Genomic DNA, 26,399 nt, shown 5'->3' with positions numbered 1-26,399 from the left:
GGGAGAAGTACATTATAACAGTTGAGCAGACACAAGATGTATATAAATGTTTAATCCAGACAAAAATGTATCATTTTACAATTGTTTATATCCATCCATCCTTTTTCTGAACCGCTTCTCCTCACTAGGGTCACGGGCGTGCTGGAGCCTATCCCAGCTATCATCGGGCAGGAGGCGGGGTACACCCTGAACTGGTTGCCAGGCAATCGCAGGGCACATACAAACAAACAACCATTCGCACTCACAGTCACGCCTACAGGCAATTTAGAGTCTCCAATTAATGCATGTTTTGGGGATGTGGGAGGAAACCGGAGTACCCATAACCCATGTAGGCACAGGGAGAACATGCAAACTCCACACAGGCGGGGCCGGGGATTGAACCCGGGTCCTCAGAACTGTGAGGCTGATGCTCTAACCAGTCGGTCACCGTGCCGCCACAATTGTTTATAGCACATCGAAATTGAGTACTGTATATATAGTTTAACCATTTTATTTTGAAATCCACAAAACCCTCCAAGCATCAATAGTTTGAACCTGCAAGTTCCAACAATCTGATCCTCACACAGTTTGTATGTGCAAAGATGAGTCTGCAGACACAGTATTTATAGAGTCAGAGCTGATTACCGATGATGGAGTTTGGCTCAGTGAACCGATCATTTGGACAACAGTAGAGGGAGATGCTTCATCCTGTGTGACAGCAGCGTTTGCGCAAGAGGTTGGGAGGGAATGTTCCGATGAAGGCAGAGTGGAAGCGGAGACTGTGAAGGACTGCTTTGAAGGGTGAACCTCTGGAGGCACACAACACAAAGTCAAGCTCAATTTAGAATATTCACCTTTTACACTTACACAATGTGAACAGATCTCATGAGTTGATACTTCCAAAGAATTATTAATTTAATGTTAGTAAGTGCTGTAGAACTGCACTGTATCATGAGAGAACACATCGGGACATGTGTTGATGGCCTTTAATGAGACAACAATGCAAACAAAACATTCGATTTTTTTTTTTTTAATCTACAGACATTTTAAGCTCATTTTAGGATTTCTTTTCTAAAATGTAAAATTGAAAAAAAATAAAAAATTCTTTGCCATAGCCACCTTCCAGTCTACAACCACCAGTGGTGATTGGTAATGAAGTAAAAATACTTTGTTACTGTCCTTAAGTAGATTTTCCAGGTGGCTATTTAACGTGAATCGTTATTTTTCTGACATTTTTAGTTCGTACATTTGAAAACAAAAAAAAAATTCTCGTCAAAATAGTCGTTACTTTTTAAATCTCTGGGATGACGGCATGCAAAAAAAGTAAATGGAGAGCGGTAAAATCAATTGTGGTTCAGATCATGAATGAGTTCTTCGGGACTTATAAGGTGGGGAAAAAACAGACAGCAACATGGAGGAACTTGAACCACAGAGCATGAACAATGGCTAAACCACCAGGTTAAGGTGTTTGAAAATTCCCAGTCTAGTGTGAAGAAGAAAAAAAAAACAGCTATTTTTTTTTGTCCCCCCCCCCCCCCCCCAGTTATTTCCTAATTTAGCATTTTTTGTTACTCAGTTCACAGTGTTAACAAAGCTGATGGGACACGTTTTGATAGCCATCCCTAGCTAGCTCTTAATGTGACGTTTTCCCTCTCATTATACTCTGTAAGAGCACTGTGTTAGTTAATAACAGAGGGAAACTATTTTTATTAGAACTACTATATGTGTACTGTGTGCAATCAACAGTAAAAAACAAAAAGTCTCCTTAAATAGATTTCAGACCCTAAACTTTTTTTTACTTCCATCCATCCATTTTCTGAGCCGCTTCTCCTCACTAGGGTCACGGGCATGCTGGAGCCTATCCCAGCTATCATCGGGCAGGAGGCGGGGTACACCCTGAACTGGTTGCCAGCCAATCGGAGGGCACATACAAACAAACAACCATTTGCACTCACATTCACACCTACGGGCAATTTAGAGTCTTCAATTCATACATGTTTTTTGGGATGTGGGAGGAAACCGGAGTGCCCGGAGAAAACCCACGCAGGCACGGAGAGAACATGCAAACTCCACACAGGCGGGGCTGGGGATTGAACCCCAGTCCTCAGAACTGTGAGGCTGACGCTCTAACCAGTCGGACACCGTCCCGCCTTATTTTTACTTATGTACCAAAATTTAATCATCTCTACTTTTAAGTAGTACTGCTTAAGTACAGTGTGAGAACTGCTACTGATACAGGTAAACTGGTGCTTGCATGAAAATGGTGATCATGACCAAATGAAAATGTTTGACATGCAAAGACTGCCCAAGGATTACATGAACTGTAGGGATGCAAATGGAACAAAATGTGGAGTGTTCTGTACCTTCCTAGAATAGCGATAATTCGGGAGTAATTTACGCACCCCACCCCTGCTCTGAAAAAAGGTTTAGAATTGCCTATAGATGCCACAAGATGGCGGCAAAGCGTTTTTTTTTCTTTTCTATTAGACAAGGCTACAGCATGACTAAATTAAGCTCCTCACCCAACTTCAACCCAGTTCCTTGCCTCCAAGATGCCATAAAGTGCCACCAAAGCAATATTTAATTAGACATGGCTTTGGCCTGGGCACAAAAACAGAATAGGTGATTTTATTTTTTTTATTTTTTTTTTTTATTCAACCCCCCCGACCCCCCAGCAAATAGTCCCACCACCCTCCCACAAGAAAACCAATGAGACAATTGCAAATATGTGAGGGAACTCTGTACCAACCTTGTGTGGCAGCAGGATCGACTGACGTTTGAACACATTGTGGGGATGTCACAGGGTCTGTCGTGCTTACTGGTGCATCTAAAGCAAAGCTGCAATGTTAACTCGACAACCAAAAATATTTTGTAAAATGCTTCAGCATACCTGTTCGAACACTGGTGAGGTCAAAAGCTGTGTTTGTCTGTTCTAATACAGTCGAAATACACACTGGAATGGTTGGAATGACTGCAGTGAGACAAACCTGCTAATCCAAATGATTCCATCTTAGTGAATAATATTTGGAAATTTCGTAACACCCTTTTAAAACTGTTACGCTACCTCCGAGAAATTTTCATCTGGTGTAGGAAAACGAATCTTGTCCTTGGTGGAAGGTGTGGTGGGTACCCTGTGCAGGTAACCATACCCAATCCCACAGCCTAGACTGAAGAGACAATAATCTGGGCACATCATTCACATCTGGTACTGCGGCAGCCTCGGCCCAAATTGAGTAGAATGGTTTCCATGGTGACTGGCATACCTGCCCGCTCCCCCCCAGTTACAATTTGGCCTGACATACACCTCACGGCACTCGACTGTGTCTGTGTTGTAGATGTAGAACTTGAGCAGTCTCCCTTCGTGGCTATTGATGAGTTTGAAAAGATTTTCATTCTGTTGCAAGAAAAGACACAAAACAGCGGGTGAGCCTCTCACTATTGTGACGATGTCCATACCATGATCAAACTGGCTACCTTGTCCATGAAAGTTTCAGCTCCTATAATGTAGTCAGTATAGGCTCTGAGGCCAGCCAGGGCTGCAGGAGAGTTTGCCTCCACTTCCTAGACATTCACCAACACCACAAGAAGACATTGCATTTGCTTGAGAGAATAGTGGAGAACATCAGAGAAATCTGGTTGAATGATAAGTGCAATTAAAGACCCTGAAAAAGTGTATTCAGAGATTTGTTTCTAAATTATACATTAAGATAATTGCTGAAAACATGCATAGACTGAGAACTATGTCGTACTCAGTTGTGGAGATGTAGTGTTAAACTGTTCTACACGATTTCAGTTGTCCATATTTTTTTGGTTATCTGTCGCAATTGCAAGCTACTTTGTTATTATTACTAGACACAAGACTGTTAGCTCGCGAGCTAGATTGTGGCTGGCGCCTACGGTCACGACGAGGAAAGCCCCGCAACGACCCAGTAAGATACAGTCCAGCCACTGGAGCCTTTAAGAGGATATATTTTTGCTGCCAAAACATTTAGGAATGTGCAGGTACAAGAAAAATATGTTCCGTAGTGGTATTTGACTGACAGTTGAGCGGGTGATTTTAGGACATTCAGCGGACACACCCACAGTATTTGAGAGCAGAGAAAATAGCTTGTACTTATGTCACATATTGTTGCTGTTTAGCATTTGAAAAAATAATAATAATATATATATAATTCAGAGAAAATTACACATTGATACTTGGATGTCTTTTGGCATTACAGTAGCATCAGCATTCACAGTAAAATCAAATTAGATATATTTATTTTAAATGCTTCTACTCACCAAGACATGCCAAACATTTTCTCTGGCTCCTTGAAAGTTGGAGAAGCGGATGCTGATCCCCAGAAGCCCTGGTCCGCCCCACATGCTGCTGGGTACGATCACAGTCTCCCTCACGTCCAGCGTCCTGGTACTGTACAACATCAGTTTGGTGGGTTTGTCCATGTTCCTCTCCAGTGCATCTTGGAGGGTGTCGTTCTCTTTGCTCTGTCACATAACACACGTGGATTACGTGTATGATATGGCCAAACCTGCTTTTGACTGCACGCACCGGTTTAACTAACTAGTCTGGTATCACATATTGCGATGATGAAATCAAAGAATGGCTCCAGTCCTGCACAATAACCTGGAGAATTCTGCTGCACCTGCAAAATAATGACAGAAAGGGAGAAAGAGATTTTTGGATTTCAGTCGTGGACAGTCAGAAACAGAAGCAGTGACCTACATTTACAGCCTAAATTATAATATTTGTTCCATAAAAATTGTGTTAATTTATTCCCAGCAGTCAATTTTCTACATTTTGTAGTTTTCTCTCAGGTGCACTGCTTACAGTATGTGCATGATATTTTTTTTTTGTCCAATCGAATTTCAGCCTTTATGTGTTGCCATGTCAATCTAATCCGTCCAGGGCCTTCAGATTCAGTAGTGCTGGTTGATGTAATTTAAACCACAGGCCTTTCTATCCCATTTTGGGGGTGCTGAACCATGCCTAAAATAAATCCCAACACACCTAAAATTTGACAGATCACTCCCAAAATTCATTAAAACTATCTTATTTCATTTTAAAACAACATACAAAAGTATAAACCATACAGTACTTGTTTTAAATGTAACATTTTAACAACAAAAATACATCACACACCTATTGCCTCAAAAATGGTTTGCTCCACCCAATCCCTCTCACCTCTGGCTGGGCTCTGAGCGCTTTACCTGCACAGAGAAATATGCTGCCTTCCAGTGATGTGGCATAAGTACCTTGATGTGACTTAAACCAGGATATGTGTCACATTTCCTAATTTCAACCACTCCATACCAGCACACTATTATAAATACCAGTACTAATTTTTTTTCTGCATTTAAACATAGCTCAGTGTTTATGTTGTTAGGTAGGATTTAGCTGTCGTTTTTTCTTTTCTTTTCTAGCTCGGAAACGATTCAGGTGGTCAGAGACAGCACCATAGTCCTCTGTATTGGTTGGAATGAGAGAAGTTAGTTGTGTATGGAGCCCCAGACATGACATGGATAAAGCCTATTAACATTTTTTGTTTTGTCATTTTAAAACACACTTTTACTCCTTTTAGGTCAGAGAGAGAAAGAGAGAGAGAGAGAGAGAGAGAGAGAGAGAGAGAGATAGAATTCACGAAACTAAGTTTCTATTGTGTTTTACATGTTGCTCATTGCATTAAAAAAAAAAAAATATATAGCCCCAAAATAAATCCAACGTAAACTTTTGATACTCACTATAGTAGGCATGCACTGTATCATAATGTGTTGTCCAAAATAAGCGTTAAAATATGTTAATTTTATGACTCAAATTCATTCTTCTTTTGCTGTGGCTGATTTTTTTTTCCAGAAATGTAGGAATTACCTTGCATTATATATATATATATATATATATATTTAAAAAAAACTAAACTAACATTTGTCCTACCTGCCCGGGAGCTCAGCACTGCTAAAGCTCTGACTCTAGAATCGACCCTGACTTAAACTATATTAGCAATGTTTCTTTAAACATTTAGTCTTAGAATTATTCTCACTGGCCCTTGATGACATCAGCACCTTTCTGTCCTCTAATTGGTTGGTCAGAGAAAAACTTGTAGCCAACTTCGACTAGCAAAACATGTTTGTAGCATCTCTGGTGAGTATTTCATTTAAAATTGTAATATTTGTCATTTTATTTGATATTGATTATGAACTCCTCTAGCTGATATACACGGCACAGTTGTGTGCTGTTCTATTGCGTTTTCGTATATTATTGATAGTTTCTAAACTTACAACGTGATACTGGTGGTAGTAAGATAAAGTGGATAAAGTCGGGTAAGGCCACACAAAAAAATAGAAAAAAACCCAAAACCCTCAGATACTACAGTACATCATGCTGTACTATTTTTTTTTTCCCCACAATGGAAAGCCTGAATATATTCTTTATTTTCAAATGTCAGAATAGAATAGATGGAGCCAGTACCATTGTGCAATAAAGACCGTAGTGTGGCTGCACTTAGTAAATCAGCCATGAATTCGACGTGTACAGCCCCATTCTGGCAAGTCACCACACCGGTTATTCTTGAAGCATCTTGTTAACTACTAGTTTAAAACAGGGCGCTCCCAAAGAGGCATTCACTAACACCAACTCCAACCTTCGTCGTTTTTACTACCGTGCAAAAAAGTGCTTAGAAAATACAACTTCTATGGAAATGTGTTTGTGGTTTTAAAACAACAAGGGGCGGAACTCACGTGGGGTTTAAACTGGAGGCAGTTAATAGACATAGAGCTCACATACCCGAGGGGACTTGATCGCAGCACGACGTACAGGTGACGCTTTGTCAACACAATTTAATTAAATAAAATGTTGAAATAAAGTAGAAGGAAATTTAAAGACACTCAAATACAAATCCCTGTATGGGATCTCCACAGTATTACAAGTCGCGATTTTCCTCCCACGGACAGTAATTTGCTCGACTTTTTGTTGAAGTAACGACTTACTTTGAGGACGTGGTAGCCTTCGCTTCCACCACCTGGTACTTGCACGCCTTTAAAGCCCCCCATGGAGCTCGTAAAGCCCCCCATGGAACTCGGAGGGCTGGGTTTTTCCGCAGTGGAGTGAATTGATCAGCAGGGTGACTGTACCGGCTGTGTTCATTTGCATGTCAACGTGTGTGGTTGCTGGTTGGTCGGAACTCAGGGCTTCCGCCAGGCGGATGAACACCTCCAAGGCACAAGGAGCTCTCTCTCCCCTGCTCTATCCTTGTTAGACAGGCTCTGGTGCATGATGTCAATCCAGAACAAAACTCAAGGGGGAGCTGCAAAAAATGTTGATTTTTAACCTCCTCTTGTATTTTTTTTTTTTTTTTTCAAGATTTATTTGAGTTTATACTTAAATTTACTCACAAAAAGTTTGAGGTTTTCGGCTTTCAAAGGAAATTTCAGTATGAACCTGAAAATGCATTATAACCTTTACATGTAAATTTATCTGATCTCTAAGCTTTTACATGCACATGTCCAACAGTTCAATGCTAAAGTACTTTTTGCTGTTCTCTAACAAGCTGCTGAAAAAAAGTTTAATCCATGAAAATTTTCAACTATGTCCACCTCTATGGCTTTCTGTGATTCTTCCAGTCTTTGGGATTTCTGCTGACACTCTGTGATACCTTTTTGATGGCAAGGTTTTGTTGATCAGTTGTAAAAGGATAGTTTATACCAATTATAGCTGGACCAGGAAATTTATTGGCCCATTCATGACTCAAAAAGGCGATGTGAATTTTGCCATTCGACCCCTTGTTAGGGTTACACTGTGAGAAAACTGGTTAGCACATCTGCCTCAAAGTTCTGAGGAGCTGGATTCAAATCCGGCCTCGCCTCTGTGGAGTTTGCATGATATTCAAATTTATTGAGATGCACCTGTATATAGGGGCACAGTGTTAAAAAAAAATAATATTTTTTTTACTATATTTTATTTGATCTTATTTTGCATGGAAGTACTTACTACTTGTATATGCTTATTATATGCTGTTCTGATACAAACACATTAACATTAGGTAATAACATTAACAATTAAACAACAATTAACAATAACATAACAACAGCACCCACAAAACATGAGGTACATATGCACAGTCTATGGCATTTAGATACAAGAACTGTATCAGAAATTCTGAATTTGCAAAGATTATGGTATGTTTATTATTGTGGTTTGCTGATGGAGTCAAACTGTGAGGTGGTTCTAATAATTTTGCCAAACCTTAAATATATCAGAGTGGCAGAAATATTAGTATATATATATATATATATATATATATATATATATATATATAAAACAAACTTTGTCAGAAGTGATATTAACCTTGGTTTTATTTGCTTCATTTTAATATTTTCCTTCACTCTGAAATCTTCAAGACATTATTGTTGTCTTGCACTAGTCTTTAATGTGAATGTCATTCAGCAACATTAGTTTTGTGATTAAATAAAAAGCACTGATAATAATCTAATTCAAGACTAGTTCATTACCTCCTTTTGTGTACTGCACAAAAACTAGTGGCATCATTCAACTAGCAAGTGAGAGATGTACTTCACCTGGTGACAGTTAATTTTTAACAAGCCAATGAATAAAGCCTGACTCTCAGCAGAAGCTTGCTGACACTCCAAAACTGTGTAATTGTACTCTAAAAAGCTCACTCAGATTTACTGCCCAGTCTTCCAGGAGTTGAAACTTCTGCAAAAAGTGCACAATACTTCATGAAAGCACAGGGATCTTGACGTAGGCGTGGCGCGCCCATGTCAACGCATTTTAACAAGCTATATTATATTGAGGTGTTATTTTGCACTTTTGTACATTAATTGTACATTAGGTTACAGTATGCGGACTATTGATCTCTGTCTTACACTTTGTGCCAAGATGAGTCAAGCCGTGAACGTGCAGTCAATAAGAGGAGGTGATTTAGACAAAAATGTAAGTCAACATAATTACTTTCAAAGTCAGAGGCCTGGAGGTGTTCCGGCTTGATGTAACTATCACTTGTTCATTGTTTGGCTCCAAGTTGAGAGAAAATAAATAAAATGCATCTCTGTTGTGAGTAAACAGCTTGTCATGATTGATCTTTGGAGACGGTTCGAATGCAGTGTATAAGTTGAAGGTTAAAAAAAAGCAATGCAGTCGCTCTGCTCTCATTATTTCAGAATACATACTTTTTTTTGTGACATTTTTGTTTGGTGCCGTGATGTAAGATTTTTCAAAGGTAAATAATATAATACGGTGGACGAACCAGGACACCTCTCACATTGTGTGATCACTAATATCTGTGCCATGTTACATTTTGTGTTCATTGCTTATGCAAACTTTCCTACACACTGAAAAGATCAGACAATGTTTACCAGTAGACTTTTTAAGATGGTATAATAATGTGGATAATTGAGAAATTACATTTATAGTGCTATCTTGACTTACTAGTGCCCCAATTTATGTGGTTTTTGAGTTATAAGCCGTCGCTTGAAATATACCACTGCCTGAGTGAAGTGGGGAAAAAAATGGGGAGCCACATGAAGGCGCCGGTGCACTTCCAGCCGTTTATTGAATGGTACCTGTATAAGCAGTCAAACACACAAATACAAAATAAGAACTCTTGCAAGGATCTGCTGTAGTCCACAACTCACATCTGGAACGCTCACACGCAGACTAACCCGACACCAACCCCTGACGTCACTCACTAGGCCATACCCCCTAAAAGACACATCCAACACGTGAATACTGCAATACTTATAGTAGTTGCTAAGTTTAAGTATATATTTATACAATACAGTGATTCTTCTTTATTAAAACAAGAAAACAAAAACTTGTGGTGGTTTTTAGGGGTCTGCAACTGATTAATGGAAATTCAACTCATTTAAATGGCAATTACTGATTTGGCACAAAAGTAAATCAAGCTATGAGCTTGGTCATAGAACAAATTAAACTTGAAAGTGAAGGTAATATTGTGTTAGCTGGTCTTTGTTGGGTTAAACAGTTATAAAATATACCAGGACCAAAAATATAAATAAATAAATAAATAAAGCATTTTTTCTTACTTTTCCTTTAATGAGAGTTGTCTCCTGGCCTGCTGCTGCAAAATGGAGGGCGAGCAGACTGGTGCAGGGGCAGATAAGTGTTTCACGGTCTGGTGTTCAGCAGGCAGCCCTCCAGAGACACAAGCCAAAGCATAATGCAAACGCCCACGTCTTCTTCCTTTTACTTTCCTATCTTGAGCAAGATGATTAAATGAGGATTGTAGACCATTAATTTGATAGATTCGGATTGAGGATTAAATGATAAAGATGTGTCACGTGTGTACGGAGACCAAAACCTGAAGCATGACATCATCATAATAAATTGATGCATCATGGTTTAGTGATTATTTGATACATAATCAAAACTAATTTCTGTTTTTTTTTTTTTGGGGGGGGGGGGGTTTACTGTGCTGTGTTTAAGTACACAAAGCAGTTGGGGACAGCAGGCTTGTAACGATCGCGGCGCTCAACCATGAAACAAAGCATTGTCTGGAGCAGTGAGGATGGGAGAGGAGCCACACAGGCAACCAGTCCATCTAACGCTCTGGTGTCCAAAAATAAAATGCAGCCAGGCGGAGCTACCAAATAGGCTCCCCTGGAAAAAAAAGAATGTGGTCGGTCTAATGCGTTTTATGATACATCTCTTAAAAGCAAAGCCAATTTATTTATATAGCGCATTTCATACACAAGGTAACTCAATGTGCTTTACATAGTTAAAAGCATTTAAAAACAAAGGGGAAAAAAACAGCTTATAAACATTTAAACCAAAGAGGGGGGGGGAAAAGGAGAAGTAAGGAATTCTGGAGAAATTGGCAAGGGAGCGTTATCTTAAGGTAGAAGAATATAAACGTCTCCTCTGCAGACAATCTATGACCCTTTTTTTTTTTAAACAAATTTGGATTTAATTCTAAGGAAACAAACATTGGATGTATTTGGAATATAGAATATAGACATCTTAAAGTAAGGAAATAGGTTTAAAAAACAAAATGTTTGCTTTGCGGTCATTCATTCAATTTAGTAGGATTTTCATTTTGAAAAAAAAAATGCACTGCAAATTGCATAAAATTGAACATTTTGTGATGTACTTCAAAAAATATTTCTCTGTTAAATAAATGTCATTAAATGATAGGGCGTTACTTTTTAACACCAACTGATTTTAAATGATGGTAAAACATAAAACGTTTAGTAGAAATTAAATATTACATAAGGCAGCTAGCTAGCTTATATAATAATACTTAATTTCCACTAAGAATTAGTTATGTTGGCTAGCAAGATCGATCGATTGATCGTTCGATAGATACCATCATAATAATCATAGTAATAGTAACTGAGATCAGAGTTCAAAAGTGAAAAACGTTCCCACAGATGCTCAACAGCTCACAACTTTATTAGTGCTGAGGTTACAACAGTAATACCGTAAATGAGAAGTTAAAGTCCCTACATTCACATTTCATCTGATTCAGGAATGTTCTTTTTTTTGAGTTCTTCTTACAACAACAGCAAACACTGTGCAAGCTAAATTCTTCATGACAAATACTCAAGTGGTTCACAGAAAGTGTGCCTTCGGCGAGCATGTTGCGTATTGTGGTTAATTGTCACTCCGACGGCCATGTAATCTTAGAAACAATCGTTGTCGTTAGCATTTTACCATTGTGCTTTTCTTCCAACAAAATGACTTTGCACAGTTAACACGACACGTATTGCACAGTTAAATTATTCTTTTATAAACATGTGATTTTATCCATAATGGACCATATGGGCAATGAGCACATTTGTTGATGGATCTCAACCCATCTTTGGCTCACTAATGATGACTGATGAAATCCAAAAACATTGATATATAAAACAACAGATATAACCAAGAGTATTTTACACATGGAAAGGAACAGCAGATTCACTATTCACAATTATTGTCTCTTCATTAAAATAAAGTGATAAATCTGTTATAGAGTAGGGTTGATTTACATATAAGGTTTTGTCACCGTAAAACACATACTTTGTAACAATACTATACACAATCTACACAGAAAATATCTAAAAACACAGCCATAATAAGTACAATACATATTACATTGACTGCATCATACTGTATATAGTACTTTATATTACTGAATGACTGATTTGAGCATGACATAAACAACATGGTCCATCAACATACAGGTACATATATATTATGAATAACTTACGTCAATGCTATCAGGTTGTGCTCAGTTTTTACGTTCATTCAGTCTTCTGAACTATTCTGCATAGAATACATGCCATTATTTGTGGTCACTCATCAGTAGATAAGAACAAATGCATCATATGCTCCATGTATCACAGGCCACAACTTTAGGTACACGGTGTAATGAGAACCAACACACCAACTTATTCCTAAAATAACAATTAGACATCTTGATACACCGCGTGTATCGGAGCTCATTGGATTGTGCAGGTGTACCTAATGATGTGTGTTTTTGTGTGTATGGACGTGTGCACTTCACAATGCACGTTTGGCTCTTACAAATTGTGCCCGAGTCTCTCGATTTCCTCCACCAGAAAGTCGATATCTGACCTGGTAGCAGCCGCGTTGGATATGACCATGCGGAAGAAGTTGACCTTCTCTCCTTGAGGCTGGTAGCCCACCATTGTGGTGCCAGACTCCATCATCATGGCCTTGATCTTTGGGGCCACCTTTTGAGGAAATCATGTGTTAAATGGAAAATAAGTATGCTCATTCAAACTCAAAGCAGATCAAATACAGAGGAACCTCCAAAGTCTACTGCAGTTTGTGCTGCAGGTCTACATAGTTTACTTCAAGTCTGTTACAATATCAATCACCAAATTTTCAAAGTCACCATATGCTAGTTAAACCCCAATAAGCCACAATCCAAACTTTCAACTCCCCAATAGACACATCTACTAGTCCTCCATGGCAACAAAAAGGTATCACCCACTTTCTCCATTTATTCAAAGATGAAGAACCAATATAGAGTATATAATTTTCTTCATCGATCCAAAAATATGTCTGAGGGAAAGATCAGGTTATCTCAAAACTGTATGCAGTGTTCCCCTGCTATACCCCAGGTGTATTGCAGTTTTTTTTAATGGAACATATCTACTCGTCTATGCGTTAGGGTAATTGAAGACTCCAAATTCTGTGTGAATAGTTGTTTGTGTATTCGATTAGTGCTCTGCGATTGCCTGGCGACCAGTCCAGGACATGTCCCACCTCTCACAGGAAGCCAGCTGGGATAGCCTCCACCTCACCTGCGACCCGAATGATGGTGAGTGCTAGAGAAAATGGATGGATGGAAAAACCTGTCCTGTAATGCATATCTATCTGTAGGCCTTATAAGGGACAAAACCGCACACAGGGATACCACCAACATTTGGGATGGGGTTGACACAAATACAGTATACAGTATGTTCATAATGCCCTCTAGGAACTGGAAGTCTGCTGATTATATGACTTCGTATTTTTTCCAGAACATGTTGATTGGATTCCAAATTGTAGGACCTTAAGAAGAAGCATTAAACTTTATCTGAGAAATAAATGTGAACGTGAATCTTAAAGCAGATTAATGAGTCATTACCTTGTGCAACCTCTCTTGTCTCTCTTTACCAGCAGGCATGCCGCGTAGGCTCAGCGGAAGGTACCAGAAGCATACGTTGGTGTGCTGTGGCTGATAAGAGAAGGACCATTTGTAATAAAAGCTGATATGCACTCACAATGACACATGAGGTACCCTGTTCTAATCTGATGAAGCAAGAGCTGTAACAGAAACACCCAATTTTGCTCTAGAAGAGGGGCAAAAAATTTAGAATCACTCCTCAGTAAGATGCTGTTCTACAAATAATGTATCTTTCTTCATCTATCTATGCCAGCGACATATAGCAACAGGTAAAATAATTAAATGCTCTCCCACTGGATGGCAGAAGGTACAAGTAACCATACAACAGAATGGAAGCTTTCTGTTTAACTAAACATACCCAGATTTCACACTCAGTCAGTTTGTGAATAAATTGAGAAAAAATTATCATTGTTTGTGTATACATAATTTTTGTGCGCTGGTGTGCCGGGAATTTTTTCTCATGTATTATATGTAAAAACGTAGTTGGGAAAAATTGGTTAATGAAGGGTTTCCCAAAGGTTACTATACACATCCTTTTTTCCATTTCGTTTTAGGTATCAATCGGACAGAGGTGAGGCCATCAGCATTTGAAAGCTTAGACTACATTTTTTCTAAGCATATAATTATTCCTTTGCCCATTGCTGGCCAATTGACATTGAAGCAGCATTGCAAAATTGTAGCCTGACAAGACGTTTTTCTGTCACCGACAGAAGTTCAGCGCCAGTTTGAGAAGCTTTTTGACCCTCACACTGCTTCAATGCATAGTACGATTTCTGGTATCATGAGAAGTTTCTCAAAACAGGATCTGTTTGACAAATTTGACTACCACCCCTCAGGATCACACTTACTGTAACTCCTAGGCGGTAACTCCTATTTTGCAGGGCTGCACTGGAACTCAGCATCAACAAAAGCTCGATTCAGAGGGTGATTAAAGCTTTATCCCTAGCAGCTTCAGGTTGTTGAGCATCATAATCTTCTGCTTGAAGCCTTTGAACAACCTGAAGATCTTGATTTGAGAAACTTGCCTAAACTGTAGCTGGGGAACAGAAAAATGTATCGCAAGGCGGCATATTTTGCAACGCTCCTCTAATATCAGTTGAGTGGGGAGACATGGGCAAGGGACTGATATGATTCCAAAAATTGCAAAGCCTAAGCTGTCAAATGCTGATGGACTCACGTCTGTGAAAACGAAAATTAAAAAAAGGAAGTGTATCGTGACTTTTTGGACACCATGTATTCTAGTTATATTGTAGGGTTAAAGGAACACTCTCACCTCTGTGTTAAACACCATCTTGAAGCCTTCTCTGTCTTTTATTTTGTAGTATAGGTATGATGACAGTTCCAGACACTTGTCGATATGTTGTTCAAATCCCACTGTTCCCTTTTGAGGGAAGAAAAACAAAAACGTTGGGTCGGTATCTGCATGACAAGCTCCATTAGGAGAGTAAGAAGTGATCATAATAGCAAAGTATCTCAGTGTAAATTTACTGTCCCCTCAAAATAACTCGACAAACATAGACGTTAATGTCTAAACTGCTGGCAACAAAAGTGAGGACACCCCTAAGTGAAAATGTCCAAATTTGGCCCAATTAGCCATTCTCCCTCTCTGATGTCATGTGACTCATTTATGTTCCAAGGTCTCAGGTGTGAATGGGAAGCAGGTGTGTTAAATGTGGTGTTATTGCTCTCACAAGCTCTAAAGCTTGTCACTGGAAGTTCAATATGGCACCTCATTACAAAGAACTCTGTGAGGAGCTGACCAAAAAAAAAATAGTTTTTTGTTGCGACATAAAAAGATTGGCAACAGCCTGAAACTGAGATGCAACACGGTATCCAAGAGAATTTTGTGTGATACAAGTATGTACCTTTGCTTTCCACATGAGCCAGAACTTAAATATGTCAACATGGCGACCACACTGAATGGCCTTGTCTCCTGTGTCGTATGCCACGTCGTACTGCTTATCTGGCTGAAACAGGTAGCCAGCGCACATAGAGTTGCAGCCTTGTAATAAGCCCTATGTGAGAAGTAACAAGCGTCAAAAAACAACAAAGTACAAAAGTCCAGAGATGTCCAAGACACACAGCTGGAAAAAGAAACTTCTCACCTTCTCTCGGACCAGAATGGCGGAACACTGCAGAGGCACCCCCATCATCTTGTGGGGGTTCCAGGTGACTGAGTTGGCCCTGCACAAATCATAGAACATCTATGAGATCAGCTATGTTTACTTGTGTTGGCGAGGACCAATCAATAGACACTGAACCTTACGATACACGCGAGGGAAGGATTGAATGTGGGGCGTTTATAAAAGCTGTCAGAGGTTTGTGGTTGAGTGCAGCTTGTTCTCATGAGAATTTACTAGGATTTCTTACAGAAAGCTAGGCATGATCGGAAGAGAACCAGTACTGTAGAGTAACAAAGTACAAATACTTCGTGACTGTACCGAAGTAGTTTTAATTTACGTGAGTATTTATTCCTTGGCATAGTAAATCAAAGCGTTTTCATATTTGTTGCAACACACATTTGTGGCGGCGAGACTTCAGGATATAAAATCACTCCACCAGTGTACGGTTTTACCTCTCGACCCCATTCAGCTTGTGTCTGTGTTTCCTAGACATCAGCAAACCTCCTCCCCATGCACCCTGCACACATTTTTGCACTAGTGAGAATAAATAGTTTTATTATTTATTTTATACAGAAATCTAAGAAATCAATGTCTTACGTCCACATGTAGCCACATGTTGTATTTTTCACAGATGTCAGCGATTTCATTGATGGGATCGAAGGCTCCGTAGACTGTGGTGCCGGCCGTGGCGTTCACATACATGGGGACGTAGCCCTAGAAGGGAAGAACACGTCGGTAATGATGCTCTTTCCATGACATCAAAAAGACAGGATAGAGCAGTTCTGTAATAATGCACTCCTGCTCTCTGCAGATATGGTTAGAGCAAAATTGCTTGCCCGCCCCCTCCAGCCCTCACATCACTTTGCCTTGAAGAATGACTTACAGCACTTTGTTCCACGGGAGCCTCATATGTGAGCGGACAGAAGCATTATTAATATAGCCTTGCTTGCTCTGGCAAACTACAGCATAGTTGATTGCCTCTCATTTTACTCTCGAAGAAAAATACACTAGAATATTCAAACGGTTTTGAATTTGATCAAACTATTTTTGGAATACATATCTAAGGTTGCACTAAACTTATGATGTTGAACCACTGTCATGTATCTAAGGAATTACCTCCACAAGTATGTTTTGCTTTTTTTGTTTTTGTACACAACCATGGAAGGGTGCCAGTGATGGCAAATAGGAAACATTTGAATAACCATTTTAACCTTTAGGGATGGGAATTGAAAACGTTCATTTTGTCATTTGAGAACCAATTCCAAGTAATTCAATTCCTAGGGCTTGTTTGTTTGACAATAAGTCCATGATAATAATAAGCATACGTAGAACACAATGTAAACGATGAAGTCAACAGCGAACTGATGTTGAAATGTTATTTTCAAATGTTTTGAGTGCCGCTAATAAAGACTTTTTGGATGGAAACAACTTCAACCCTGAACTATTTACAGTGTACCTTCACCTATTCACTAGTCACAAATTCACCTATTTTGTTCTGAGGAACCTATCCTCAGCGATTCTCTGAAAAACACTTATTTGGGAAATTTCTGCATGTTTTTGGAGATTTTCTTTTTCTGTAATGCCCTACAATGCCACAAAATGCCACCCCCCCCAAAAAAAAAAATTGTAATTTGTTTTTAAGAAAAAACATTTTGCTTTAATTCAATTGACATTGCACTGCTCCGTCTGGTGTGTGCACCTTGGCCATCTGGGGGCAGTACATGGATCCATCCATCCATCCAGGCACGGGGATAACATGCAAACTCCGCACAGGCAGGGCCAGAACCCCGGTCCTCAGAACTGTGAGGCAGACACTCTAACCAGTCCTCCACCGCGCAGCACATGCAGACATACGCCTATACATGGAACTCCTCAGTAAGCCACAGTAATAGTTCTTTGCAGAGGATAAAGAATATATGCCCATGAGTATTGCTATATTATCTGTCACTGTTTTTGTTCAAATATCTTTTGCTTAGAGAATTATAACACTGTGACACCAATGCTATTTGGTAGCCCGTCTATGGCCTTTTGCATTGTTCATTAGCATTAAGCTAAATGGGAGTGACAATAAACAGCTTGCAGCTTCTTTTTAGAAGACTTGTCCTCTATCAGCACAACTGCTACTTGATGTGAAGTAAGTTGAGTTGAGTTCACTGCCACCATGTAGCTCTCTTATCTCAAGTTTTAGCTCAGAAATCGAAGCAAAAAATCAGCTGATCAATGGCTCGTATCTAAAAAAACTCCGAAGTTGGGTCTCTTGGATGTTGAGGTGATACATTTCGACTGTTTCTAAGATCTTTGTATTTTGGGGAGGAGCTAAGTTTACCCTGGGTTGTTAGCAGTCACGTATATGTTTTTACTCTGCATTTTTTAATTTATCCAATCATCTGTAAGCCATTTATTCTTAAGAGTAGTTTTGTAAAATGGCTTGGAAATTATTTTAGTGTTTATGGGTCAACGATTGTGGTATATTTACTTTTTACACTAATATATAGGCAGCAGTCTTTGGTCATTTAGTCTGGGGTTTTCACCATTTACTGCAGGGCTCAGTCCCTGATTCACTGTACAGTAATTCTAATTCTATTACAGAATTTCCGATGAGAACATTTGTTTCTCCACCTTTGTGTTCAACACAGAAAATGTTGTTGACTTTTTTTTTTCACCTTTTGCTTGGCTGCGATTACTTTGGCTTCCAAATCAGCAGGAATGACTCTCCCCCTGGAAAAGAAAATTCACTTCGTAGTCACAGGAATGTTTGATTTCCAATTTATACTGATTGCATATACGATGAAAGGTATTAACCTCTCATCGGTGTTGAGCAGGATCAAGTTGTCTGTTCCAAAGCCCAATGCTGCACTGGCTTTTTTGATTGAGTAGTGGCTCTACAAGAAGATAGTTTGAATCAGCCTTTACTGTAAAGACAGCAAATGGTCTGGGCAGACAATGTTGAACTAACATGCTCAGAGGTGAAGAGGACCAGTCGAGGTGCAGCTGCCATGCCTTTGGTTTTCACCTCAGGGAAGAACTTGTAGCGTGCAATCATCACGCCATACATGTTGGAGATGGCTCCTCCTGCAGGAAACCAGATGGGCTCTCTCAGCAGCCATCGCTACGGTACATGTGGCTGACAACAGCGCTTCCTCTGTGTGTCCAATCAAGTGTGACACAAGAGCACTGGCTCACTTAAAAAGCTTTTCAGCCAGAGTTGGCGCTGTGCTCTTACCTGGAGAAAATATTCCATCTCCCTCCCCCTCAGGGCCAGCCGATGAATTCTCGCATCTTTTTCAACGTCAGCTGCTCCATCAGTACGAAGACGGGTGCAATCTCATAGGTGAACCTGTAACATAGAAAATACATGTACTGTTGAAAAAAAAAAACTGTGAAAAAATCTCTTTTAGCCTGAATTCTGCCGTGGAGTACATGTAAAGGCTGATTGCATTGTATTGTCAGGGTGAGGTGCAGTACATGCTTATGCGTGCTTCTTATCGCATATTTCTGCACAGTCACGCCATGTTTCTTGTGAAATTTTCAGGAGTGAAAAGACTCAGTCAATAGTGAACTTGTGCAGCTCGTTATTACTGCACTCGGACCCGTTTTACAACAGTGCAGACAGGGTACACTTTGAACATTAACACGCCACTTAAATATAGGAAAAACAAAAGTGAATAATGATTCAAATAAAATATATTGCACATTAAGGTTATACCCAGCTCAAAAACAAACAGTTCTTAAAGATTTAGTGCAAATAGATTGTACCTAAAGGTTAAATACAATTGAGCTCTACTTGTATATGTCTACTTGAAAAAAAATAAAAAAAATAATGAATATGTGCCTTAAATGACAAATGGAGAGCATGAATCAAATCAGTGAAGCTGCCATTGTTGCAATTTACTGAGCCTTTACCCGAGGATCTGCTTCAAGATATCTTTGGGGTCGGCTTAGGCTTTGTGCTGATGTGCAGTGTATCTATGATGAACTCCACAATATCTCATCTCCAGACCAGAGAGCCCATAAGAGGAAATGTGAACAACGTTATTATTTTGTTGGTGCAATAAGAGAGTTAATAGAACTCATGAAAGTATTGAGCCAGGAAAGGGCAAAGAGCAGTCTCTCTCAATCACAGATTTTCACCTATCGCGGGTGGTTCTGGAATGTATAGCCCCCGTAAAAAATAAGCTCTCACTCACTTTAAATATAAGTTATACTCAAACTTCAGTCCAAATAGCAGATTCAGTTATGCAGTGTCATAACTGCATCCCTCATAGTGATGGTCCAGATGCTTTTAGGGCAGACGTCCTGTAGCCTCTTTCTGGAATTGTTACCTCACTGGAACTCGTGTCACATGAAACAACGGCAGTATGTACACTGTGCATTTGAATCAATATGTAATTATGTTGGCCTGCAGGGCTGAATCATGTGAATACAGTGTGAGGGCAGACCAATGGAGATGATCCAAAGTGGGTGGTGTGGCTTTACAAGCATCTTCTTTTGGGACATTTTATATCATTGCGCCATTTGCTTCGTATTCTAGCAGGCCAGAAGATTTTAAGACATACAGGGCTACCTTGACATACAAGTGCCCCAATTTAAGAGTTTTTTTTTTAATTATTATTATTATGAGCTGTTGTTTGGTCAATTTTTTTGCTTTATGTTATGAGCAAAAATTTGACTAACTAATGAACTTCAAATCATTCGGCCACCATCAGTTCATATTGATCACCTAAAGTAAAAGCATCTGTTGTGCTTTGTGCATGCATTTCACATTTTTTGTGCTGATATTTTGCCACCTTTCTTTTTTACAACCATGGGTACTAAGAAAGTGAGTGCTGACAAGAAGTGGACAATGTCCATTGAAATATTATAAAAACACGAACGTACTGTGCAAATAGTTGACTTGGCGAAGCAGTACGAGGGTAGTATATCTATCATATGTGTTATACTGAAACAGCCAAGTGAGTTCAAATAATTTCGAACCTGTGGACCTCTGTCCATAAAAAGATGGAGAAGCTGCCGAAAGTGAGGAAAGTTGGTTGCAAAAGGAAAAAAAAAGTGCCAGGAAGTTCAGTGAAAGTTAAGTGGGAAAAGAATACTTACATAAATAAAAAACATTGCCAAATTTTTATTTAAAAAAAGAAATCGCCAGGTACGGTATATAAACTAAGGCTTCAAAATCTGGAAAACTCAAGCCATTGTCTCCACTCTCAAATGCTGTAGGCGTGTCCCCTGAAAATGTGAAATGATGGCCCACTGAAAAACGGATGCTATGCTTCATCGAGCATCTGTCTTATGCTTCCACATCATGTATAATGTATTTCGAAACAAATCTCGGAATTCACATTACAGGGTCATGAAGAAAAACTATAGCTAAAAGAATTATTCCATTCTATTCTATTCTTGTTGATTTATTTCAATTCCATTTTATTATGTTATTACTGTATGTTTTTATACAGTACAATAAGTGCTAGTTTTCTTATTAAAAACACGTTACCAATTTTTGGGGGGATGGAACACATTAATGGCATTTCCATTCATTTCAATGGGGAACGTTGATTTGAGAAGTGATTTGAGTTGTGAATGGGGACTTACATGTTTGTATTTGCCGTCGAGGTGAGCCACTCTCCTGCCAAGCCAATGATGTCTAATCCAGTGGAGAGCTGGTTGAAAAACCTGGGATGACCTGGAAAACACACCATCAAGGTACAGTATACGCTATGCTAATGTCTGAGCTCCTCGGGGCCTCTTTGTCCCCCCCTCACCTGTCCTCACGCCATACTTGAGGGTGTCCCGACAGTCCACCAAGATCTGTTCCAGGGACTCGGGCTGCTCCGAGAGCTCCAGGTTGAAGCCCTCCATGCCCTCCAGCAGTTGGTGTGGGTGGTGGAAGTCCAGAACCTTGGTGGATCTGTCGAAGGTTTTGCGAATGTAGCTGATGAGGATTTCCACCACCTCCAGCAAGAACTGCATGGTGGGCTCCTCTCCATTTTTGGCAGGTAAGAGCTCTGCAAAAACAACTCAACTGTTGTGTGTGTGGTGGCTCCTTTGCCTGTATAATACTTTAGAAAATCCTGGTGAATTGAATACAAAGATGGATTATATTCAATGTTGAATTACTGGTGATTTAGTAACCTGCCACCATTTAAAGTGGCTCTGAGTACCCCAAATACAGTCCAAAAGTCCAGTTGGCTTTATTTTTCATTTCATTTCATTGTATTTATTTTTTTGTTGCTTTATAGCAGAACCCTGAAAGTTTTGTATCAATATTGACTGGTATTTGAAATAGGTCCTAATTCTCTCCACCGTGTCTAAGGCCCCAGTGACTTCCAGCTGAAGAAAAACTGCCCCCAATGCATGATGCTGGCACCACCATGCTTCACTGTAGTTGTTGCTGTTCCCCTCCCCCCCATTGTATACTGAACATTAGGTTACACTTGCATAATCTAATGGGTCCCAATGCAAGAGATAAAATAGATATTTTAAAAAATCGATTTATTTCACATTATTCATTGTAGTGCTGTATTTTTCAAGGGTGTAGAACTATACTGCACTGTTCAGCTAATATCTCTCAGGCAGTGTCAATCAAAAGTACATTTTTATATTTGTACAAGCCTATTTTAGTGCATTAGTTTGTGCATGATAATGTGGCCTGGCAGTGTATTTTAGGCAGGCCAGTGTTGGGAAGTAAAGAAGTACAAGTACTTCATTAGTGTACTTACAGTCGCTAGATTTTTTTAGGTATCTGCACTTTACGTGACTTATTTTTCTGATGACTTTTGACTTTTACTCCCTACATTTGAAAACAGATATCTGTCAGGCTACTCTGTCAAAATCGGCTCGTTACTTTTTTCCACGTCCATAAAAAAAAATGTTGATTGACTGAGATCTTTTAAAGAAAAAAAGATTGACAGCAGGAACATGGAGCAACTTGAACCAGGGAGCAGCAACAATGATGACGCAACAGATTTGGAGAAGCAAGATATTCCCCTTCCATGGTCTTACTTAGGAGAATTGTTTTGAGGTTTTCGGCTACAAGAATGAATCATTCTTGTAACCGGTCTAAAACCACCATCTTCTGGTGTTAAAAAAAAATCTCAATCTGAAAAAGCACATACAGGTAAATTGTATTTTTTTAGTTATGATCATGAGCTGATTTAGCATTTTTGTTTGTAAGTTCACATTGTTAGCAAAGCTAGCGGAGCATGTTTTGACAGCATAAACCCTGAGTTAATAAAAAGGACACTATTATGTGATTGTCATTGTGCCAAGTATTATACGTATTTCATAGAAAGTCCAAATTCATTTGTACTTTTATACTTATGTACATTTGAGAGTTTGAAATGTTTCGCTTTTACTTAAGTAAAGGAGCTGAATTAGTACTTAGATTTGTTCAGTTATCATTTGTTAATTTAGCATCTCAGTACAACCCCAATGTAAGTTAATAAAAGTGGAAAACTATTTTATGTATTTTCCTCCGTCATGTCAAGTTATCAAAATGGATTGTACATATAATTGACAGTAAAAATTCTGTTTTACTTTTACACTTAAGTACATTTCAGAGGCTGCATTATTTTACCTAAATGTGTTGAATCACTACTATTTAGACAGCACTTTTACTATCGCTAAGGCATTTATTACACATTTGTTACACATTTACTACTTATTTATTACAATTAGCAAGGCTTCAGGTGTACCTAATATTGTGGCCACTAAGTTACAACTCAAAGCCCGATCGTGGATTTCATTTGACAGCTTCCCCGCTCTATTTCGAACCCGTTATTTTGGTCACATGACTTTCACCTACCTCTGGCAAACAGGTTGGAGAAGTCGGTCTCCGTGTGTGTGAAGCGCGTGCCTCCGCTGCTGTTGTCGCACGTGAACATGAGGCTCCTGGCCGCGCGCTCCTTGAACGAGCCCACGAACCTGCTGCCCTCCTCCACGCTGTTGTTCTTCTGCAGGAAACCTAACAAGAGTCCGCAGAATGGTTACGTGACCAGGATGGGGCCAACTTTTTTTGCCTTTGCAACTGTTCTCCTCTCAGGGCCCCTTTCGAAGAGGAGGAGGCCCCCGATCAAGGCATCATGATGACATCGGCAGCAAAACCAATCGCTGCTATAAATTCGTCATAAAGCGTTGCATTTGAGTGAGCGCATGTAGTAGATCCCAGATCAGCCGCAAACCAAAATAGGTGTTCATAAATCTTAACAGAAAATTACAATCTCAATACCGTGCGGCTCTTTGGAGATTTGTTTATTGCAAATCTATTGATGGGCTTTTTTTTTTTTTTTTTTTCTCCACGGGAGTCTTTTATGATGCAGATGAAGAGTGCCGGCTAATTAAATGCTCCTGATGAAAGCAGCGGAACGTGTCGGTCAAAAAAATGTGCAGCTCACCGGTGCGTGACATTCACTATTATGGGATGTGTCAGCTCGCATCATGGGGGCTGAAATAGACTCTCGGGGAGTAAACTGTAAAATCCATCCTTAATTCGCTGCTTTTATGTCATCAAGAGCAATATAGAACATAATCATTCATTTAGATGGGTTCGTGTGTTTTTAAATATATGGCTAAGCGGAACGGAAGATCAATGAATGAATGATTAAAAAAGAAAAAAGAATAGGATACATTTTGCAGACTTACCATAAATCTTCATTCCCAATTTTCGTGTACATCCATGAGCAACTCCACACCAAGCGACATAGCCTAAATACATAGAAAAGTCCTTAAAAATAAAATAGACAGTCCAATAGAAATGTGTTTGTCACAAATAAGATTGCTCCAGGGAGCTCAAAAAGCCACTTTTGGATGATTTGTAAGATTTCGATAGGCCCTAAATGTAGACCAGCCTACACTTAACCTCTCCCCCACCCAATTTAACTTGAAGTTAATTATTCCTCAGCTTTAAAAATGGCATTGAGTGAAAAGGAGGACGACACTGGTGCCTTATCGTGGGTTCGCAGCCACCAGTGTTGAGGGGAGGGGGCACTCTGAATAGGCAGGAGGGGGATCAGGCAATCAAATGCCCCCACCCATCCAAAAAAAAAGCAATTTAGAAGTGGGGGTGGCTGGGCTCGGGGGCGGGGTGGGAGCAACAGCAAATAATCCACATTTTAACCTTCTGCTTTGGATCATTAGACAAATCATTGGCCTCATGTGCGCAGCTCATTGGTCCTAATGCAGTTTTGTGCGTGGCGGGGGTGGGGGTGGGGACTGGTACATTTAAATTGTACATCAAATTTTTTTTGGCATCTATTTTAAAATATTTAAACAAAAACATTAACAGTTCGTTTTTAATGGCAAAATACGTCACTATTCACTGGACTTGATTTCTTCGTGCTGCAAATGCTCAAGTATTCCATTAAGGCCAATTTAGTATGGCTCCATTAATTGCCACTTTAGGGTCTCCTTACGTGCATGCAAACATGCGGCCACCTATACAGCAGAAATGGACAGCTTTAACACATTTGCAATAATAATAATAATAATAATAATAATAATAATAATGCCCAGGGGGGCCTTAATGCAGCAGAGAAAGAACCTCCCTTTCCCCCCGAATCGCCCGCTCCATCCCCTCTCCCCCCCAAATGGAAATGATTAATGACCCACGAAATAGGCCCAAATAACAGGCGTGAAATCGCATTTTATCTGCGCGTGCACCTACTTGAGCCCGGTGGCCGTAAATTTGTCGCGTTGGGATCCGGATCGCCATCGGAGGAGGAGGACGGTGCAGACGCCATCAATCCAGTGCAGACTCTGAGTCAAAGTCCTCAGCTTCTCCCCCCACCTCCCAAAAACCAAAAAAAAAAAAGAAAAAAATCCTCGTCTTCTTCCTCTTCCCTTTTAAAATCTCTTTTTTTTGGGGGGGGGGAGAGGAGTGATTCATGGTCAGGAGAGAAGAAAATCCATGTGCCGCTCTAACAAAATAATCACTGGATTGAACTAATTAATCACATTATTTTGCTGATCATCGTCTTGAAGCCTCAAAACACCAAATTATACCAATTCAATTGTGTGCAGGCAACAAACGCACAATCCTTTCAATCTAACTTACTGTTTGATTTAGTAAATGCAATTTGCCCAATATTTTATTATTGAACAAGTCAACATGCATCATCTATGTATATATATATATATATATATCAAATACTCATCATTTATCGATAAAGCAAACTGTGTGCAAAGTGTATAAGATACAATTTGAAAGGGCGTTACACGATACCAAGCACCTGTTACAGCGCGTCCAGAAATAACAAAGCACATTTCCTTGACTTTTCCTGCACACTCACCGAGGATGCGAACGAGACGCCGAGCCGAGGTGCAGTCCAAACTAGACTTGAGCAGCTCGACGAGTGCTCCACTCATGCAATGCCATGCAAGGTGACCTTGTCCGGGCTGGAGTTGACATTTAAGCCCGCAAATGACGGTTCATCATCCCAGTCTTCCTGCCGCGTTGTTCGATACTTGGTCCCTTTTGTGTGTGCTTGTGTGTGTCTCTTTCTCTCTCTCAGCTCAGTGAGACTTTCTTTTTTTTTTTCTTTTCTTTTTTTTTGGGGTGGGGATGTGATGCTCCCCTCTGAGTGCTCGTCACGGACTTCAAGTTTGATGCTGGTGGAGCAACACATTATGTGAGAGAGGAGGGCGTGAGGGAGTGAGG

The 26,399-nt window shown here is 39.7% G+C and overlaps 2 protein-coding genes and 1 long non-coding RNA gene across 7 annotated transcripts; 1 reads left to right on the top strand and 2 right to left on the bottom strand.

The window, feature by feature from the left end:
- Positions 1–37: 37 nt before the first annotated feature.
- On the bottom strand, positions 38–7,198 carry LOC133487191 (Golgi reassembly-stacking protein 2-like). Of its 4 annotated transcripts, none has more exons than XM_061793378.1 (10): positions 6,961–7,182; positions 5,120–5,187; positions 4,529–4,622; positions 4,261–4,464; positions 3,454–3,540; positions 3,243–3,373; positions 3,044–3,146; positions 2,870–2,966; positions 2,729–2,806; positions 38–788 (listed from the first exon to the last, which is right to left on the bottom strand). In XM_061793378.1, the coding sequence occupies exons 4-10, from the start codon at positions 4,420–4,422 to the stop codon at positions 559–561; spliced, it is 888 nt and encodes a 295-aa protein (XP_061649362.1). In that variant the 5' UTR covers positions 4,423–4,464; positions 4,529–4,622; positions 5,120–5,187; positions 6,961–7,182; the 3' UTR covers positions 38–558. The 4 variants fall into 4 exon arrangements, with proteins under 4 accessions (XP_061649362.1, XP_061649359.1, XP_061649358.1 ...); XM_061793375.1 differs by having other exon boundaries at positions 4,542–4,622; positions 6,961–7,179; XM_061793374.1 differs by lacking the exon at positions 5,120–5,187 and having other exon boundaries at positions 4,542–4,622; positions 6,961–7,198.
- On the top strand, positions 6,009–14,033 carry LOC133487192 (uncharacterized). 2 transcript variants are annotated; one of them, XR_009791240.1, is made up of 3 exons: positions 6,009–6,115; positions 13,184–13,280; positions 13,622–14,033. It is a non-coding gene; the product is annotated as an uncharacterized LOC133487192 (long non-coding RNA). The 2 variants fall into 2 exon arrangements; XR_009791241.1 differs by lacking the exon at positions 6,009–6,115 and adding an exon at positions 6,227–6,789.
- LOC133487188 (glutamate decarboxylase 1-like) lies at positions 11,384–26,399 on the bottom strand. Its single transcript, XM_061793368.1, is given in 18 exon segments — positions 11,384–12,687; positions 13,590–13,679; positions 14,902–15,009; positions 15,494–15,643; positions 15,734–15,812; positions 16,204–16,268; positions 16,349–16,465; positions 18,415–18,469; positions 18,554–18,633; positions 18,708–18,823; positions 18,975–19,005; positions 19,007–19,088; positions 21,338–21,428; positions 21,508–21,750; positions 23,550–23,708; positions 24,386–24,448; positions 25,407–25,594; positions 26,032–26,399. Coding segments are annotated over 17 exon segments (1,779 nt in total). The 5' UTR covers positions 25,483–25,594; positions 26,032–26,399; the 3' UTR covers positions 11,384–12,513.

The sequence above is a fragment of the Phyllopteryx taeniolatus genome, chromosome 12, assembly GCF_024500385.1.
Source record: "Phyllopteryx taeniolatus isolate TA_2022b chromosome 12, UOR_Ptae_1.2, whole genome shotgun sequence".
In the NCBI taxonomy this organism is placed as follows: Eukaryota; Metazoa; Chordata; class Actinopteri; order Syngnathiformes; family Syngnathidae; genus Phyllopteryx; species Phyllopteryx taeniolatus.
Note: the sequence above shows the minus strand (reverse complement) of the source record. Positions and strands in the feature narration are given on the sequence as shown.

Excerpts from the sequence above, each read along its gene's own strand:
- LOC133487191 (XM_061793374.1), bottom strand. The coding sequence starts at position 7,044 with ATGGGGGGCTTTACGAGCTCCATGGGGGGCTTTAAAGGCGTGCAAGTA. Across the intron at positions 4,465-4,541 it reads CAATATGTGATACCAGACTA|AGCAAAGAGAACGACACCCT; the intron begins GTTAGTTAAACC and ends GTTATGTGACAG. Across the intron at positions 3,541-4,260 it reads AAAATGTTTGGCATGTCTTG|GAAGTGGAGGCAAACTCTCC; the intron begins GTGAGTAGAAGC and ends GTGAATGTCTAG.